Consider the following 18,759-nt stretch of genomic DNA (forward strand, 5'->3'; position numbering starts at 1 on the left):
CTCGCCAGCCTCGCCACCGCTTTTCAAACACAAACAAGCGCCCCCGGGGAGCCCAGGCGCGCCTCCGCCAGCCCGGAGAGCAGCAGCAGCAGCGCCCGCCCGGAGGAGCAGCCCCAGGAGGAGGCCCGGAGGAGGAGGAGGCAGAGGCAGAGGCAGGCCGCCCGCCGGCCCTCGCCCCGCCGCCGCCGCCGCGCCATGTCCCGCTCCAACCGGCAGCGCGAGTACAAGTGCGGCGACCTGGTCTTCGCCAAGATGAAGGGCTACCCGCACTGGCCCGCCCGGGTAAGGCGCCGGCGGGAAGAAGGGGCCTGGCAGCGCGGCTGAGGCCCGGCTGCTCCCGCCAGGGCGGCCCCGGGGCGGGAAGGAGGCCGCGTGGCCCGCCGGCGGGAGAAGCAGCAGCAGCAGCAGGGCCCGGGCGCCAGGTGGGCGCTGCCAGCCAGAGGCGGGTCCCTTCGGCCTGGCCGCGCGGGCTTTGGGGCGGCGGCGGCGGCGTGTGGAGCGCGGACACGTTTCCACGGGGAGGGCGAAAGAAAGAAAGAGGGGCTGCGCTGGGGAGTGGGACGGGGGGCCGCGAAGCCGAGCCCCCTCGTGGCCGGGAGTTCCCAAGGCGGGCCCGGCCAGGGCGGCAGGTCGCAGCACGAGGCGCAGGTGAGGCCTGCTCCAGGCAGCCGCCTTGCCTTCCGCGCCGCCCGCCCGCCTCACCTGCGCCCGGTTTCTGCTCGGAGGGGAACGGGAGGCCCTTTCTTGACTAGTCTTTCATTCGGTAGAAAGAGTTGCCTGCAATTATAGCAACATACTAATACTGAGGAGCAGAATTCTTTGGGATTGAAAAGCGTCCAGTTATTTGCTTAGAAACCCAAGTGGCCGCAGCACTTGCTAAATCCTGGCTGCTGCCTGGTTCACTCAACCTAAAACAGTGTTCCCCAAAGTTTGGTCTCCAGGTGTTTTTTGGACTACAATTCCCATCATCCCTGACCACTCGTCCTGCTAGCTAGGGATGATGGGAGTTGTAGTCCAAAAGGACCTGGAGGCCCAAGTATGGGAAGCACTGACCTAAAAGGAGGAAGTGGTCATAATGCCCTCCAGGTGTTGTTGGACTACAACTCCCATCACCTCTCACCATTTTCCATGGGGGCAGGCAGGGACTGATAGGAATTGGAGTCCAGCATTGTCTGGAGGGCACCATGTTGGCTATTCGTGACCCAGAACGCGGTTGGGTGGGCAGTAGCCAACTAAGTCCAAACCCTCTGAAAATAACAGCCCCAAGTTAAGTCACAATCATTCATTTCAGTGAATTGAACTCTGAGTAGGACTAACATTGGATACAGTTTGAGGGACCCCCTCTGGAGGTGGTGAGATCTTCTTCCTTGGAGGTTTCTGAGCAGAGGTTGGACAGGCATCTGTCAGGGATGCTTGAGCTGATATTCCTGCACTGCAAGGGGTTGAACTACCTGACCCTTGGGGTCCCTTCCAACCAGACTGTGCTATGATTCCAGCTCTTTCTGTTGAATCCCACTGATTTGTCATAGGCTAAGTTTACTACACAGGTGGCGCTGTGGTTTAAACCACTGAGCCTAGGGCTTGCCGACCAGAAGGTCGGCGGTTCGAATCCCCGCGACGGGGTGAGCTCCCGTTGCTTGGTCCCTGCTCTTGCCAACCTAACAGTTCAAAAGCACGTCAAAGTGCAAGTAGATAAATAGGTACCGCTCCGGCGGGAAGGTAAACGGCATTTCCGCGCGCTGCTCTGGTTCGCCAGAAGTAGCTTAGTCAAGCAGGCCACATGACCCGGAACAACTGCCAGCAGACAAATGCCAGCTCCCTTGGCCTATAGAGCGAGATGAGCGCGCAGCCCCAGAGTTGTCCGCGACTGGACCTAACAGTCAGGGGTCCCTTTACCTTTAAGTTTACTACATGGTGTGGTGTTTCTTTTCTCTTTATGGGTGTTCTTAGCCACCGTGGGCTGTGAATGAGGAAGGCTAGCATGCAAGAGGTGGCACTGATGTGTCTGTCCCAGGAATGTGGTTTCTGAGCTCAGAGGCTTCCTCCCACCAGCAGCCAAAACAACTAATCCCCCCCCCCCCATTTACACCAGATCTTCCTGTTTCAAAATTTCGTCCTATGTTGGTGCGGAGCTAGCTTCTACTCAGAGCTGCAGGGCCTTCTCTGGCATGGCCCCAAGGCTATGGAAATCTCCCTCGAGAGAGAGATCCACCGGGCCGCTTCTCTGCAGACTTCTCAAAAACAGATCATGGAGCATTTTGTTTCAGTTGACTTTCTTTGAACAACTTTCTTTGCTGGCCTTGCTGTTTGTTTCAACCCTGCGCCCCCTTTTTGTGGAGTTGGATCATAGAGTGGTAGAGCTGGAAGGTTACCCTAGGGGTCATTGAACCCACCCCCACCCCAATCACAGCTAAATAATTCCTGGGAGGACCTCTGCATAAAAACTTCCAAGGAAGGAGAATACACCACCTTCCCATGGTGTTTTATGATGATTATTTCTAATAAAAATAACAATAGTTGTTAGTTGCTTTTTAAAAGAAAAACTCTTGTTCCTTGTTGGATGTTGTGTTGGTGGGGGTGTCACTTTCCTCATGCAGACCTCCTGTGCCGCCGCAGAGTTCCCCTGCGTGATTTTTGGAAAGGGGTCTGGGCTGCCACATTGGCCTCTAAAGACCCCTTTACTACCTTTGCTTATGGCATTTGGATTTGGGTGGGGTGTCACCCCATTTTGAATGAGGATACCTATGCAAAGGGGGTGAGTGTAGTGTTTGTTGGGTCAAGAGCAGCGTTAGAAACTGAGATATGAAATCTAGGAGCTAAATGGCACCTTAAACCTAGGTTATGGGCGCAACAATGGAATGTCTAGCCATGCTTTTTTTTATAATATGAATACAAAGCTGAAAATGAATGAACTGCATTTTTCACATGGTCTAGTCCTCATCTGAAGACTGCAAAAAACTAAGCCATACTTCCCCTGCCCGCCTCCCCTAATATTCTTATGAAGGTCCCTTCTCCAATCCTCAGAGAGTGGTTGGAAGGGGGGAGGAAGCAAAAGGTCCTCCTTTTGTTCCAGCCAAGGCAGTTTTAATCTGAAATCTTAGGTGCAGTACTACGCATTAGTGAAGTTCCCTGTCGCAGAAGGCAACTAGAACAACAGGAGTTTCGAACGCTGGTCAAGAGCATTAGCCAAAAGCTAAACCTCTCGATTTCCTCCATCTGTAATAAAGGTAAAGGTACCCCTGCCCTTATGGGCCAGTCGTGTCCGACTCTAGGGTTGCGTGCTCATCTCGCTCTAGAGGCCGTGAGCCGGCGCCGTCCGAAGACACTTCTGGGTCACGTGGCCAGCGTGACGAAGCTGCAGTTGGCGAGCCAGCACCAGCACAGCACACGGAAACACCGTTTACCTTCCCGCTATAAAGCGGTCCCTATTTATCTACTTGCACTTAAGAGTGCTTTCGAACTGCTAGGTGGCCATCTGTAATAGTGTGGAGTTATACCAGCCTACCTTACAGGGATGTTAAGAGGATTGTTGACATTATGTTTGGTTTTAGCCCGTTAAGCCCTTTTAAAAAGCTCTGTATAAGTACATGTGTGTCTTCTTGTTTTTACTTGTTGTGTCTTCAGTTATTTAATTATTTCTGTTTATTCCTGTAACCATGAGGGCTAGAAACTTGGGGTTTTTATCAAAATGAAAAAAGGGAAATTCAGTAGTAGCTCATTTGATTAGAGCGTGGTGCTGATAATGCCAAGGTTTCAGGTTTGAACCCGTATGGGATAGCTGCATATTCCTGCATTGCGCAGTGGGGTGGACGAGATGATCCTCAGGCAGTGCTCAAAATTAGCCAGGCACGTTTTGCTACTGGTGTGGATCCAGTTGTGCTCATGTAGAGAATTACTCAATGTAGAGACTTACTCCATAGTAATTTCCATTTCCACCGTGTGCGTTCCTCCTTCTGCACACTGGGACAAGTGAATTTTGTAAGAGGAAGCTACAATCAAGCAATGTAGCTGAGCTCATAGAATTGTAGCATTGGAAGGGACCCTGAGGGTCATTTAGTCCAACCCCCTGCAAGTGAATAGATATTCCTTTGCAGCAACTGCAACCTGGGTTCAAGTTGCCATTTGTCACCTAGCTTATATACTCAAGTTTCTAACCCTGTCATGTCTGTTCCAACTCCACAATTCTATGGGTCTGTTGCTGTGAGAGAAACACTTTTGTACTTACTTCTGAGTAAACCTGCCTAGAACTTGGCTCCATGGCCCTTGAATGACCATTGACATGATGAGCAGTGAAACCTGCATATATTTGCTTAAATATTTGTGTGGCTAAAGTTGGATACAGCCCATAAACTTTGTGTGTTTTGCCTGTCAATCTAGGATCCCCCTCCTTCCAAGAGGCTATAGCGGGTGCATTCCTTTAATGAATTCAATATTCCAGCTCCAGCAGTGTTGCCAAAATCTTGCCACACCCCCCCTCCTTGTTCACACAAACCAGCACAGCACGTTTCCGAAACTTGTCTGCTGTTTGTTGTTAATTACATTATGTCCTGGCCCAAACCCCGCAGGGAGCCACTGTCAGCCAGTGCCACACGCCCCGTCGTCAGGGATGATGGGAGCACTGTCCCTGGTGTGGACAGTACTGAACTAGATGCCCCAATGGCCTGACTCTCTTCCTCTTTAAACCAGACTTTTGTGGGAAACCATGAGGACTAGAATCTTCCTCTGGCAGAAGGGATACAGCTCAGCATTCACAATTCGCCAGGCACATTTTGCCCCTGGCTGTCGGCCACTTGTGACCAAGTGAAGATGCCCGGGTGCCAGGATGGCGCCTGACGCTCCCCCCATCGGGGGATCCTTGGGCCTTGCCTGTTTTCACACACTAACAACACATCCTGTAGAATTCTGTCTGTTATATTTTATCTGCACAATCGGAACATATTTCAGAAACCACAAAGTTGTTCTGACAAATACGACTTTCCAGCCGCCTGGCCCCAAAATGGCAACTAGACATTCCGTTTTGGCGTCTGTAAGCCTGGTTTAAGGAGCCACTTGGCTCCTCGCTTATATATCTGAGTTTCTAACATGGACGTGGTCGCAGCTCGATGCTTGGAGCACCTGCTTTGTATGCCAGGAAGTCCAGGGAGGACTGGCAGAGATCCGTGCTTGAAGCCCTGGGGAGCTGCTGCCAGTCAGTGTAAGCAGTACTGGGTTAGACGGACCAGCAGCCTGTATAAGGCAGCTTCCTATACAGGGAGTGGAAGAGACCTTTCTAACCTAAAGCTTTATGATGGAGATGGCTGGCCTGCAGCTCTCTAGATGTTGCACAACGGGCTCCAACTCTCCCAGTCCCTTAGCATTGGGGCCAATCCTGACTGGGTCCCACGGGAGTTGGAGTTCAGCATCATCTGGGGGGTGTCGGATAGAGGGCAAATTTAGGGAGGAGCATGAGAAGCTGCCTTATACTGGCTGGCTGGCAGATGTTCTTTGGGGTCTCTGGCTGGCAGCCTTCCCCAGCCCTTCCTGGTGATGCCAGGAGTGGCAGCTGCAGGGCATATGCCCCAGCGCTGAGCTTTCCCCCAGGAACTTATTTTCATTTTCACAGGTATTTAATTCCAGTAATCAGGGTGGGATGTTTTACATCAGGGCTGTTTGCGATTTTAATTCGGCGATTCTCCATCCCCCAAAGGCATCACTTTTAAATCTCCGGATCAAATAAACTTTCCAGTTTTCCACCCTAATATATATGTTCTGGAGTGGAAGCAGACACATCAGCTGGGTATCTTGCTTCCAACCCAACTGAACCTTGAGTGCCACCCAGGAGCATAATTAGAACCTCTCCAGCATCAGAGCCCACAAAGGTTTTGCACTGCAAAATTTAATAGACTCATAGGGCTGGAAGGGACCCAAGGGCCATCTAGTCCAACCGCATATGATCACAGAACTTGTAGCCGTTGCGTATAAGGACACTGAGGACACATTGGATGGGAAACTGCGCGTTGCAGGGGGTTGGACTAGATGACCCTCAGGGGCCCCTTCTGACTCTTCCGTTCTGATTCTAAGCAAGATCACTTCCTGGAAGGCAAAGTGCCAAGAACTTGCCAGAAGTAAGGGCGGCTGGCAGGTGAGGAGTGTTTCTCCACGATAAGGAAAGTAGATGAGCACGCTGTTCGTTTGGCATAAGCCGATATAAACGAATGGTAGAATAATAGACGGCCTCTTGTGTCATATTGATGGTGCTAGAGCTCCTGATTCACTCTCTTACAGGGGAAACGGGGCCTGCATTGTGCTTGAAAGGCGGCCACGGATTCTGGCTACACTGACAAGCTCCTGTTCCTTTTATATGTTATACCGATTAAACATTATATAAAGATAAACAATAAATGAGCTAGTCAGGGAACGCAGGAGAGGTGGAATGAGTTATGACCTAAATGCGTTTCTTTTGCATTCAGGTATTTCAAACCAGGTTGTTAAGGAGCATGGAGGCTGCAGTCCCACACCCAAAGCCACTTACCCAGGAGTAAGCCCCACTGAATTAAAAGAGACATAATAGGATTGTGCTAATGTAGCTCCACTTCTAAAATAATCCAGATTAAACTTCAGAAAAGCCTGGTTTGTGTTTTTTAAATGTACCATTCCATGGGGCTGCTGCAGCTGGCCATGAGGGTCCTGAGTCCGTCCCCCGCCCCCAATCCTGGGGTGGCGCTTTCCCCCATCTTTCATTCCATGGGGCCTGGGTTTCCCCACATCAGACACCCAGCTCCCTCTGCTGCCCCTGCAGGTGCAAACGTCCCGCTGCCCCAAAAGGAGCTAGGAGCCGCCCCAAGTGTGGGGTGCCCTATGGCGGCGTCTGCCAGGCCTGTTAATTTGCCAGGGAACCTTCTCAGGGTCGTGGCTTGATTTGCTGCGAGGGGCCAGGCGCCCCCAGAGCGGTCGATGGGGAAATGGATTTCTAGGTTGCCATGGCAGGAATCGAGTGGTCCTGTGTGGGCGCCTTTGGAAGACTTCCCAGCCGCAAAGTGGAGGCCTGCTCAGGCCTCTCTTTGGAAGCAAGGGACTTATGGGCACCTAGCAAAAACTTCCTCCTCCTCCTCCAGGCTGGCTTCCCTTGGTGTGCAGCCATTTTTGCCTCTGCCTGCACCGGCAGCCGTGTTTGCTGGAAACCCTGCTGCCACGGGGCCTGGGAATGGCTGCCTTTTGTCATTGCCGCTCTTGCAAAACAAAACAGAAGCCGCCTGGCTCTCTTCTGCTGCCGCCTCTTTTCTTCCTTCCTTGCTGTGGCCGTTGGGGGAGAAGGGGGGGGGGAGGAGGCCTCCCCTCCTCTCCCAAGAGGGAGCCAGGAAAGCCTTGCGGTTTGGGGGGAGGGGGGCTCTGTCCTCCACGCACAGATGGTCCCTGCTGGCTCTGCAAGAGGTGCTTCTGTTTCAGCACATGCAAGGGTCCTCTGAGCCATCACCCCATGGAGGCCAGCAGAGCAGGACCCCCGGCCCGGCTTGGCTTCTGGTGGATCTCCCAGTCCCCCACTTGGCGTGTGCTTCCTCCTGATGCAATTTTGTCTTCTATTTTCTATGTGCTTGGTGCATTTTGTTCAGTTCTAACACTTGGCCATCTTACATTACCAACCCAAACAATTGCAGTCTATTTTAAAACCCATCAGAAGTTTTAAATGAGCACAGAAGCTTGACCCAGCAGACCCGATTTAACCGTCTCCATTTAGGCAGCTCCGAAGTGTTCATTGTTTCGATGCTGAGTGAATCAACCTGTTTGGAGGGTTTCTTAGCAAAAGGATGCAATTTATAGAGCTGAGCTCCATGGGGGGGTGACCTAACATCACATTCCTTATTGCAGCTATATTGGAGCTGTTCAGTTTACAATTTGCAGAGTTTCAAAAGTCAAAAGTGGGCAGGTCCCTGCCCTCAAATGGCTTACAGTCCAAAGCAGAAAATACAGAAGACCTGGAGAGATTGAGAGGAAAGAAAAATGGATGTTACTGCTATTATTTTATGGCTGTTAAAATACCCAAAGTTGGGCTAAGAAGGGAATAAACAAAGCGGTCAAAGTCAAGCGAAGTTGAATAAGAAATGAAGCAGAACGTAACTAAACAACCTGGTGATATAAATGCAGCGATTGTTAAAGCATGTTGAAATGTTGTTGTTTAGTCGTATAGTCATGTCCGACTCTTTGTGACCCCCTGGACCAGAGCACGCCAGGCACTTCTGTCTTCCACTGTCTCCTGCAGTTTGGTCAGACTTTGGTCATACCTTGAGTATTTTAACAGCCATGTTGAAATAAAAATGATTTATTCAGTGGAAGGAAGAAGTCTACTTGTGGGTCTGCATGGTGGGGGGGCAGGATAGGAGCTGGTACCACATCAGGGGCAGGATTCAACCATGCAGGGTAAGGAGGGGGCTGGCACTTTGCAAGGCTTTGGGCATCAGGGCAAAACCCATTTCTCATTGCCCAGGCATTGTAAATGGACCCATTTACCCTTTTAATGATGTTTTGGGCCTGTTTCCTATTATAGGGTCACTTCTGGTGATACTTATTGCTCTCTGTTCTGATATCTGTTGATAAAGGGTAGTTTGTAAGTAGCTTGGTTATTAAAATAAATTACAGACTTGGGTGGGTTTGTTTGAGGGCAGGGGCAGTTCACTGAAGCTGAATGTTGGAAGACGCAGGACTGTTGCAGTGAGAGTTAAACTGTGGAACTCCCTCCCACTGGAGGTGGAGATGGCCACCAGCCTGGGTGGCTTTAATAGAGAGGGGGGAGAGGGCCATGGAGGGCTCCTGCCCCACAGCGGGAAGCAGCAATGCTGTGAATGCCAGTGGCTGGAAGAGGCAGGAAGGGAGGGGGCCCAGGACTTACGATAGGTCTGCTTGGGGGTTTTCTGAAAGAGGCATCTGTGAGTAAATGGGCCCCCTTGGGCCTGATCCAGCAAACGGGCTCTTCTTAGGTTCCTATGAGATGGTGGGAAACAAATAGGGCTTGGTTTCCCCTCTTGTGACTCTCTTGGAAAGGGGGCTAGTGGTTTCTGGTGATGGGCCTGGGCCTCTTGGCTCCCAGCTGGAGCAGCAGGCGGAATTTGTCCCTCTGTTCCAGGCTGCTTTTGAACCCTGCTCTTCTGCAAAGGGCAAAAGGAAAGCCACTCTCTCTCCATTTGCTCAGGCTCTGCGCTTGGGGAGTGACAGGGGCCTCATCTCTGCACATCCTATTGTAGGGGGTTGGGCCAGATGACCCCTGGAGGTCCCTTCCACCTCTACGATTTGGGTTGATCCAGGGTCCAGTCTGGTTGCATTTGGGATCAACCCAGGAGTGGGGAAAGGGGCTTCTCTGGCCCCCAATTTGCCCACCCCCCCCATTCCACATCCCCACACTGAGCATCTTGGAGGCCCCTGCCTGCTGGCCTCCCTGTCGCAATCAGGCTCTGCCCCCCCCCCAGCCAGGGAAACCTGTTTCCCAGCCGGCCTTTCCTGTTGGCCCACCCCATCCTTTTCCAGATAATGCTGATCAGGCTCCCAAAAAACCTTGGGTGGAAAAGAGTGTTTGGGAGGGGGACACCCCTGCCCCCCCCCCGTCTGCCCCTGCCTGGCTGCCTGGTTGCCCCACAGGTGGGGAGGCATGGGGCTGGCAGGGCAAAGCCAGGCCATGGGGGCTGGTTTTGTGGGCCTCCTTTCTGCTGCCAGGCTGTGTGCCTCTGGCCCAGCCTCCTGGCGGAGGTGCCTGGCCTGTGTGAGCTTGCATGCGTGTGTTAATGTGGGGCCAGTGCCAGGGGGGCAGAGGGCAGAGGCCTGCTCTGCTTTGCTCTGCTCTGCTCTGCTCTGGCCCTCTGCCCTCTGGCTAGGCTCCCCTCCCTCCCCTGTCAGGCCAAAGAGAAAGGCCTTCACACAGAGAGTTAAACTTTGGAACTCCCTCCCACCGGAGGCGGGGGTGGCCACCAACATGGGTGGTTTCATAAGAGGATTGGACACATTCACGGAGGAGGAGAGGGCTATGGAAGGCTCGGTCGTTGTGCTCAGATCCTGCTTGCCAGCCCCTGTGAGAAGAGGAACCAGGCTCTTCCTGTGTTCTTATGAAACCTCCGGGTCCAGAGGCAGTCTATCACAATCCCTACATTTTTAGATTATATTGAGCTGATGTGAGAACAGGTGGCTGGGCTAGATGGGCCCCCCTTGGCCAGATCCAGCAGCCAGGTTCTTCTTAGGTTTATATGGAGCCTCCAGGTCCAGAGACAGTCTATCTGGATACAGGAGGCTGGACTAGATGGCCCCCTTGGGCGGCTCCAGCGGGCTCTTCTTGGAAAGGCCCCCTGCCTGGGTGAGGTCTGTCTTGGCACCCAGTTGCAGATTCCAGCCAACCTTTGCTCTCTGGGTGGGTGAGGCTTCCCAGGGCGCCTTGGCAGGTGCTGGCACTGTGGGTGCCCAGGCCCTGCTGGGGATCTCCTTCAGCTCTCCATGGCTGCTCTTGAGGGTCCAGGAGCCCCTTTGCTCAGCTGTCTGCGTGGGGCAGGGGTTGCCTTTCCCCATCTCCATGGGGAGTCATCAGGGCTTGAACCCGGGACCCTTCCCAGGCCAGGCAGTCTGCTCCCCCACTGATCTGTGGCCTTCCCTCTGGAAACACAGGTAAGGTCCCAATCCTCACGGTTCCAAACATCGGGAGCTGTCTCTGGGTCTGTCTCAGTATTGTTGGCACTGGCCGGCAGCAGCTGCTCACTAGAGGGATTTGGGTTGGTGGAGGCATTCCCAGCCCTACCAGGAGCTGCTGCCTGCGGAGAGGGAACCTGCAACCTTCTGCCTGCCAAGCAGCTGCTCTGCGGCAGAGGGAGGCATTGTTGACCCTCCGTGGGGGCGGCTGTTGCTCCTCTCCCTCTCCTCCCACCCCACTGATAATGGCTGGAGGGTGAATGGGACCGGCCCCCTTGGCCAGATCCCCAGGTGGGACAAAGGGCGCTCCCATGGTGCGTGTGGCCACCTCCCTCCCTCCCTCTGAGGAAACCCAAGCCAGGCTGAGAAGCAGGAAGGGGCCTCCTGGCGGTGACTCAGCAAGGGTGGCGGCGGAGGCCACTCCTCCTCCTCCTCCCTCCGCTGTGAGTCAGGAGGGCGGCTGGCAGGGCAGGGCCAGAGGGAGAGGCTGCCGGATCAGGCCAGAGGGCCCTCTCCTCCCAATGGCCAAACCCCGCTCCAGATAGACTGCCTCTGGATTTGGAAGCTCCATAGGAACAGAAGGGGAGCCTGGCTGCTGGATCAGGCCTAAGGGGGCCTCACAGGGCCTCACAGAGGCTCCAAAGGAAAGTGCCCCCCTCCCTGCAAGAGCCTGTCGCCATCCAGGTTGGCAGCCCTCACTGCTGCCTCTGGCAGGAGACATTGGCCTGACGCCACTGCAGCCTCTTCTGATGGAGCCTCCAGGTCCAGAGGCAGTCTGTCAAGACCCCTAGGTTCTATGGGGCATTTGGCCAGTGGGAGAGATGGGCCCCCTTTGGGCTCTTGCTGGGTTCTGAGAGTGGGGGCTGCAGCAGCACCCCCCCCCCGCGCGCCCTTTGGAGGCCCTGGGCCTCTTCCTCCTCTCCAGCCCACCTGCCTCCTTCCCTCTGAGCCTCCTTTGTTCCCCTTTGTGATGGGGGGGTGTATTGGGTTTCCCTCCACACCTTCCTCCTCCCCCAGGAGAAGCAGCACCTGCCTCTTCCTGCAGCTCAGGGCACCTGGGAGCAGGATTAAGCCTTTTGTCTCTCTCCAACCTTTTTTCTTTTTAGCAATCACCAGATGGGGGGGGGCTGTTGTCTGGGCCAGGGAGGGGCCCACGTGGAGGGGAGGGGCATTTCTCAAGCCAGGCTGCCAGCAGAATCATAAAATAACTGTCGAGTTGGAAGGGACCCCGAAGGGTCATCTAGTCCAACCCCTGCAATGCAGGGATGGCAGCTGCAGCATCCAGGACAGGTGCCTGGAGGGGGCAGACAGAGGCCACAGATGGGGCACAAAGTGCTTTGCTGGCCTTTTGGGATCTGCCCATTCACCCCTGCTTGAGTTAAGGTTTGCGTTTAAGCATCATGACCCCCCCCCCTTTAAGAAGCACCCATCTGGGTCAGAGGAAGACTCCTGCCTCCCCTTCTTCCGATGCGGGTCAGCCAAATGCCCTTGTGAGGCCTCAGGCAGCCATGGGAGTAGCCAGGGGGAAGGGCCATCCTAGGGGCCCATGGAGCCCACCATCCTGATTTCCAGTACCCCAAAGAACCAAGGAGTCAGGATAGACTGCCTCTGGACCTGGAGGTTCCCTAAGAACATAAGAATCTTCTGGATCAGACCAATGGCCCACCAAGTCCAGCATCCTCTTCTCCGGTGCAGAAGCCAGTCATTCACTTGGGATCATGAGGACTAGAATATTGCTTTGTGTTTAGGGTGAGAGCCTGAAGGGCAGCTGCTTTGCTTGCAGAAGTCCCTGGCTGTTGGCCAAGCCAGCTGGGGGTGATGGGAGCCGGGGGTTTGGGGTTTTGGTTTGAGGTGGCAAAAGGAGCCCCTGGGGGCCAGCTGTGGAGATCAGAGCGGCCCCAGGCCAGCAGGTGGCTTTGCAGTGCCAAAATCACATGGGAGGGAGGGAGCTGGGTGGCCTTTGTTAGGCAGAGAAGAAAATCCAGCAGGAATTTGGAAGTGCTCCTCCTCTCCTCCCATCTGCAGGGGCCGGTGGCTGCCTGGCCATTGTTCCTCCCTGCCCCCCCCCCCCAATCCCTGCTGCTGCCCCCCCCCAGCTGCAGAATCTGCTGAGCTAAATTGGCGCTGCAGTCTAGACAGGAGCTTACCATTGGTCAGAAGGGGGCAGGGAGCCCTTGCAATCCTGGCCCTGTGCTGAAATAAGAGTGGCTGCCTGCCAGATCAGTGCCCCCCCCAAATGTGTGTTCCCTAGCACCCAGGAGGCTGGCCCTCCCCACCGGCCCCCCTCCCCAAAGCAACCTGTAAGACGGGGCCTTTTAAACAGAACCCAACTGCTGGGCTTTTCGTTTCAACATTCAATGTTCATTTGTCCACCATCTTCCTCTATTGCCACACCTGAGGCGGTTTGCAATCCGAAGAAACAACAGCATATGCAATAAAAGTTACCGTACATATAATGATCCAATCCCATGTCAAAAGTCATAATATAAAAATATGACTTTAAGCAACTTAAAATAAACAGTTGAGATTCCGGCCTTGCAGGGGTTGGACTAGATGACTGTCGGGTCCCTTCCAGCTCAACAATTCTGTGGTTCTTTGAACTTGTATCAAATGATGTCCAATAATCCATTTGAAACATAGCAATACACAATAAGATTAACTCAAAAAGATCAGTGATTAATAATAGAGAAGAAGAGTTGGAACAAATCATTGATAAACTATAGCTGATAAAAAATAACAGCAAGTTGGAAGACATTAAAAAATGCAAAAGGATCACACTGAGCAACAAATTCACATAACTTATTTTTTAAAATCCAAAAAATATATTTATTCCCCCCCTCCGACCCGGATCAGACCTGGGGGGTGGAGAATGTCCTGGTGCCCCCCGTGGCCAGTCAGCTTAACTCAGAGCCCTCATGCGGGGTGCAAAGTCCCTCCCCACCTGCTTGCCGCTTTCCTTTCTCTTTCCAGTGGTCCTCTGCAATAGACTGCCCCTGAGCCCAGAGGCTCCACTGGGGTCTCTCTCCTCTGTGGCTTTGCCCCCGTTTAGAGCTGCCTCCCAGTTGGGAGATCATCCCACCTTCTGTACACCAGGCAGCTGTCCTCTCCAAATCTCTCTCTCTCTCCCCCCCCGCCCCGCCGGATACAGTTGGGCTCTGAATCCTCTCCACCTTCACCTGCGAGGTCTAGAGTCTGGACTTAATGCGCCTCCATCTTTTTGATGATACCAGCAGAGGTATATGGCCAGAAGCATTGGCCTTGTCTGTGATCTCAGCCGATCAAATAGTCATCGCAACCTTAGTCCCAAAATCTGACACTGGGCGCTTAGCACCATTGTGGAGCTATTGTGGAGAAAATTAGGAGATACTTTGAGATTTCAGTGCAGACTAGAACCTGCAGAACCTTTTTGTATGATTTTGTTACATATAAAGTGGAAGCCTTGTTTTCAAGGCAGCCCTCCTGACCTCCGATTCCATGATTCTGTGACTCCAAAAAACTTCTTATTCCTTTTCCTCTGTCCAGATTGATGAGATGCCAGAGTCCGCTGTGAAATCGGCTTCCAACAAGTACCAGGTCTTTTTCTTCGGGACCCATGAAACGTGAGTAGAAGGAAGCGGCCAGTTTCTCCTTTGCGAGGGGGATTCGCTTCTGCACCTGAACAGAGCTGCGTCTGTGGATATCAGACTTTGGAGCTGCTGCTTCCTGTGTGACTTGGGGCTGGGGTCCATCATGGGGGTGTCAGGGGAGAATGGCTGCGTACGATTGCCACTGGGAAATTCTGAATATTGAGCCAGCATGCTAATATCGGATAATCATAATTATAATTAAGTTTTTTAAGTTTATTTTTTTTAAGGCATTCCACCACCCCCTGGCCAGGACTGTGAGACAAAATGTTGAAAGCCTCTCAGAATTGTAGAGTTGGAAGGGACTCCAAGGGGCCACGGGTTCAAGTTCTCCCCTCTGGAGCAGCAGAAAACAGTCTGGCTTCATGGGATGGCCCTTCAGATATTAGCTGGCCATCATGTTGCTTCTTGTTCTCCTCTTTTCCAGTCTGAACAGACCTAACCTTCTCATCATAGAAACAACTGTTTAAAAATTCCTGCCTGTGTTTGGAGTTTTCCTCCTCCCTCCCTATCCCATTTCCCTTGTGTGTCATGTCCTTTTCTTTTACTGTAAGCCTGTGCAGGCAGGGACTGCCTTGTTCCGCTCTGGAAGTATTTTTTTGGCTGAGGAGCAGGCCATACAGATGCGCCAAAGAAACACATAAATTAAAAAACTTCAAGCGAGGCCTACCACACACATAGGCTTCTCCAGCGGGGCTTTCAGGGGCCGGTCTGGGCCAGCCCACGGCCCTTGGGTGTGTGTGTGTGACTCACGGCTCCTCTCTCTTTGCCCAGGGCGTTTCTGGGACCGAAAGACCTCTTCCCGTATGAAGAGTGCAAGGGGAAATTTGGGAAGGCCAACAAGCGGAAAGGCTTCAGCGAAGGCCTCTGGGAGATAGAGAACAACCCCACCGTCAAGGCATCCGGGTACCAGGTGCGCACTGGGGAGGGTTACCTCCTCCGCCCAAGAGAGCCGCAATTCCCAGGGGCCCAAACACGCTACAGTTCCCAGGATTCCCGTGCGCCTTAAGTGTGGGGCCAGCCAGGGCTGCTGCTCCTTCTGTGGGGCTGGCTTCCCGGCCTCCGGGGCCCCAGAGACGGGAGGCCTTGTTCCGTGGCTCCAGTCCCAGTGGGGAAACCGAGGCTGAGTGTGTGCTTTCTGCTGCTTCCTCCGCAGCCAACCCAGAAGAAGGGCCCCACGGAGGACGCGGGGGCCGAGCGGGAGCCGGAAGCAGGGCAGAAGAAGGAGACCCCCGAAGGGAGCAGCGACGAGGAGGGGAACCTGGTGATTGACGAGCAGTCCAAGGAGAAGAACGAGAAGGCTGGGAGCAAGAGGAAAGCAGAGGGGCCCCTCCTGGAGGTAGGCGGGGGGACGGACCACACGTGGCCCACCCCACAGCCAGCCCTCTCGCAGCGGCCGGCTGGGGCAGGAAAAGGGTCTGTGGCGGCTCCTCCCGTGGGGCTCCCTTTCTCCTTCTCCCGGGATACTAGAGGGGTTCATTGATCGATCGATTGTGTTCCTGTCCTGCCTTCTCTCCCCCAAGGAGCTAAAAGTGGGGTACATGGTTCTCCCCCCTCCCCATTTAATCCCCACAACAGCCCTGAAAGGTAGGTTAGGCCAAGAGCCAGCGACTGGCCCTCAAGGTCACACCCAGTGAACTTCCTGGCCCCCCGCGGCCATTTGAGCACCAAAAGCAGGTGGCTCATTCCGGTGAGGAGAGATCCCCCTCTGGGCTGGAGGCCCCTTGCAGATCTCTTGGGGATCTGCTCCTCCTGCGCTCCCACACGTCAGCTGGTGCCGGAAGCTGCTTTCATCCCAGCTCAGGTCAGTGTTTCTTGCTCTGACTGGCAGCAGCAACAGGGGCTCTCTGGGGCTCCAGGCACAAGACTCACTCCCAGCCCTGTCTGGAGATGCCTCTGGTGTGGGATGGTGAGCCGGGGGTCTGACTCATGCGAGGCACGTCTGCCCCCATCTGCAGTGTTTTCCCAGGGACGGATCCTGGGTGCTGTGTCTGGGGGGCACCTGAGGTCCCCACATCCCCACATCTCTTTATAAAAGTACTGCTATGCCGCTAAATCACAAGACGTACCAAAGCGTTAAAACAGCGTTAAAAATATTTTTTGCGAAAGCATTTAAAATATTAACAGCAATTTCAGAGTAAAAAAGGTTAAAAGCCAGGATTGACAAAACATTGACAGGATTGTGGGGTTTGCACTCTTTTAATTGCCTGCATAGGAATAGAAACGTTTTTGGCAGGCATTGAGAAGTTGGCACAGAAGGCGACTGCTGCATCTCAAGTGGCAGGGAGGTCCACAGGCCGATGACACTCAAGGCTGGGTTTCTCGTCACGTTGTTCTGTGCTGCTGCTTTGTCATCTCCTGCATTTTATTTTATTGTGCCCAGCTTTTGCCCCCCCCCCCCGAATATTAATAAGGGTTCCTAGTTGGAAGGGGATCCCCAAGGCTGAACTAACCCACTGCAAGGCAGGAGTTGCAACTCGAGAATCCCCAACAAATGGCTGCCCAACTTCTGCTAAAGAACCTCCAATGAGCCATGAAGCCATGGTGTCGGAAGGGACCCGCCCAGGCCATCTAGCCCAACCCCAGCACCACAGCTCTTGAGCGCACAGAAGTGCTGGGGGGAGACAGGCTGGACCTCCCTGACCCCTCTGTCCGTCTCGCAGGACTCCTCCCCCAAGCGCGCCAAGGAGAGCGAGGACCAGGAGGGCGCTGGGGGGGAGAAGCCCAAGGGCTGTGAGGGAGCCGCCCCCAAGGAGACCGAGAAGCCCAAGAAGCCACAGCCCAGCAGCCTCCTCCCCGATGGCGGGGAGAAGGAGGAGAACAGCAGCCGAGCCGCTGATGCGCCGGCCGGAGGCGAGGGGAAGGAGGAAGCCTCGGAGGAAGAGGACGAGGAGGAGGAAGAGGACGAGGAGGAGGAGGAAGAGGAGGAGGCCAGCAGAGACCACAAGGAGAGGTGAGGGCTCCCTGGCCCCGGGGTCAGGAGAAGGAAGGGTCCTGGAGGGGGGAGGGACCCCCAGGGGTCATCCAGTCCAGCCCACTGCAATGCTCCCCCTCTGCTCTCTCGCAGCCTGTAGCTGGCCGACCCGACCTGCTCTTCTCCTCCTTCTCCGGACCCGATCCCGGCCTGCTGGCGGTTTCCCTGGGTGCTCAGAACCAGACTCCGACCCGCTGCCTGTGCCCCTCGTGGGGAGGGGGGTCAGGAGCCACATTTCTGCGGAAGGAAGCGGAAGGAAATGGCTCTGCCCAGGCGCCTCCCTCTGCCCCCCCCCCATCTCTCTCTCTCTTTCTCTCCTCTCCTGGCCTCGCCAATTTGCGGGTCCCGTGCTTTGAGTTAGTCCTTTCTAGGGGGTTGGGAAACGCTGGTCAGCCACTTTGAAATAAAAGCAGTTGAATGCCTTTTTAAAAAAACAACCCTGGTTTTGGATTTGCTTCCAGCCGCTCTGGGGTGAAATTGGGAGGGGGGCTGGTCCTTTGCACCTTCTCAAAACGGGGGAGAGGGTGGAATAAAGGGCATTTGGGTGTGCAGGGCCTCACCCTCAACCCCATGGAATGAGCCTCCAATGCCACCATCTGCACCCCCCCTCCCCAGGTTCCCTCAACGCAGGTGGCTGACGTCTGCTGGGCAGGGGACACGCGGGGATGGCTTGCCAACGTCCACCAGAGCACACACACACACACACCCCCACTGGCCCAAAGGGGCTCCTGGGAGACTCTGGGCAAGTGCAGCAATTTCGGGCTGGCCTTTTTTCCTTTCAAATAACTCGTTTAGTGGTGCTTTGGGGCCACCCCCCTGCAAGGGAAAGGAAGGTGGGGACGATTCAGCCAAGGGCCCCCAAAGGATCAAGGGGGGGGAGGGACTTCCAGGAGGAAAGGTTGCACCCTTCGGGACTTTTAGTTACAGTGGTGTCCAAACTTTTTTCAAAGAGGGCCAGATTTGATGAAGTGAAGGGCCGTGAGGGCCTAACAAAGGGCCAACCATAGTTGTTGGTTTTTTTTAGGATTTTACCCCAGGAAATAAACTGCCACAGGGGCCGGATTAGGCCCCCGAAACAGACTTTGGACATGCCTGGTTTAGAGAAGGGGCGACATGATAGAAGTTTATAAAATTGCACATGGCACAGAGAAAAGATGGATGTTGGGAGACAGGGCAGGTGAAAGTCCTGCCTAGTTAAAACTTTGGACCTCCTTCCCACAGAAGGCTCCGACAGCTGCCTGCCTGAATAGTTTTAAAAGAGGATTGGGCCAATTCATGGAGGAGGAGAGGGATATTGATGGCTACTAGCAAAGATGGCTGGGCTCTTCTTCTCCACACTCAGAGGCAGCCGTGCTTCTGAATGCCAGTTGCTGGAAGCCACAGGAGGGGAGAATTGCTCTTGTGCTTGGATCCTGCTTGTGGGTTCCCCCAAATAGGCTTGGCCCCTATGAGAACAGGATGCTTTTGGCCTGATCCAGCAACCAGGCCCACCTTAAGTTTGGAAGTCACCCAAAGGGGGGAAGA

At 54.2% G+C, this 18,759-nt stretch overlaps 1 protein-coding gene across 1 annotated transcript; it reads left to right on the forward strand.

Annotated features, from left to right (window-relative positions):
• The first annotated feature begins 123 nt into the window (after nt 1-123).
• HDGF (heparin binding growth factor) lies at nt 124-17,672 on the forward strand. The gene is made up of 6 exons (XM_079958448.1): nt 124-282; nt 14,161-14,237; nt 15,036-15,174; nt 15,418-15,600; nt 16,925-17,214; nt 17,329-17,672. Exons 1-6 carry the CDS (start codon nt 196-198, stop codon nt 17,333-17,335), a joined length of 783 nt encoding a protein of 260 aa, XP_079814574.1. The 5' UTR covers nt 124-195; the 3' UTR covers nt 17,336-17,672.
• The last annotated feature ends 1,087 nt before the right edge of the window (nt 17,673-18,759 follow it).

The sequence above is a fragment of the Podarcis cretensis genome (genome assembly GCF_951804945.1).
Source record: "Podarcis cretensis genome assembly, chromosome: 16".
Classification (NCBI taxonomy): domain Eukaryota; kingdom Metazoa; phylum Chordata; class Lepidosauria; order Squamata; family Lacertidae; genus Podarcis; species Podarcis cretensis.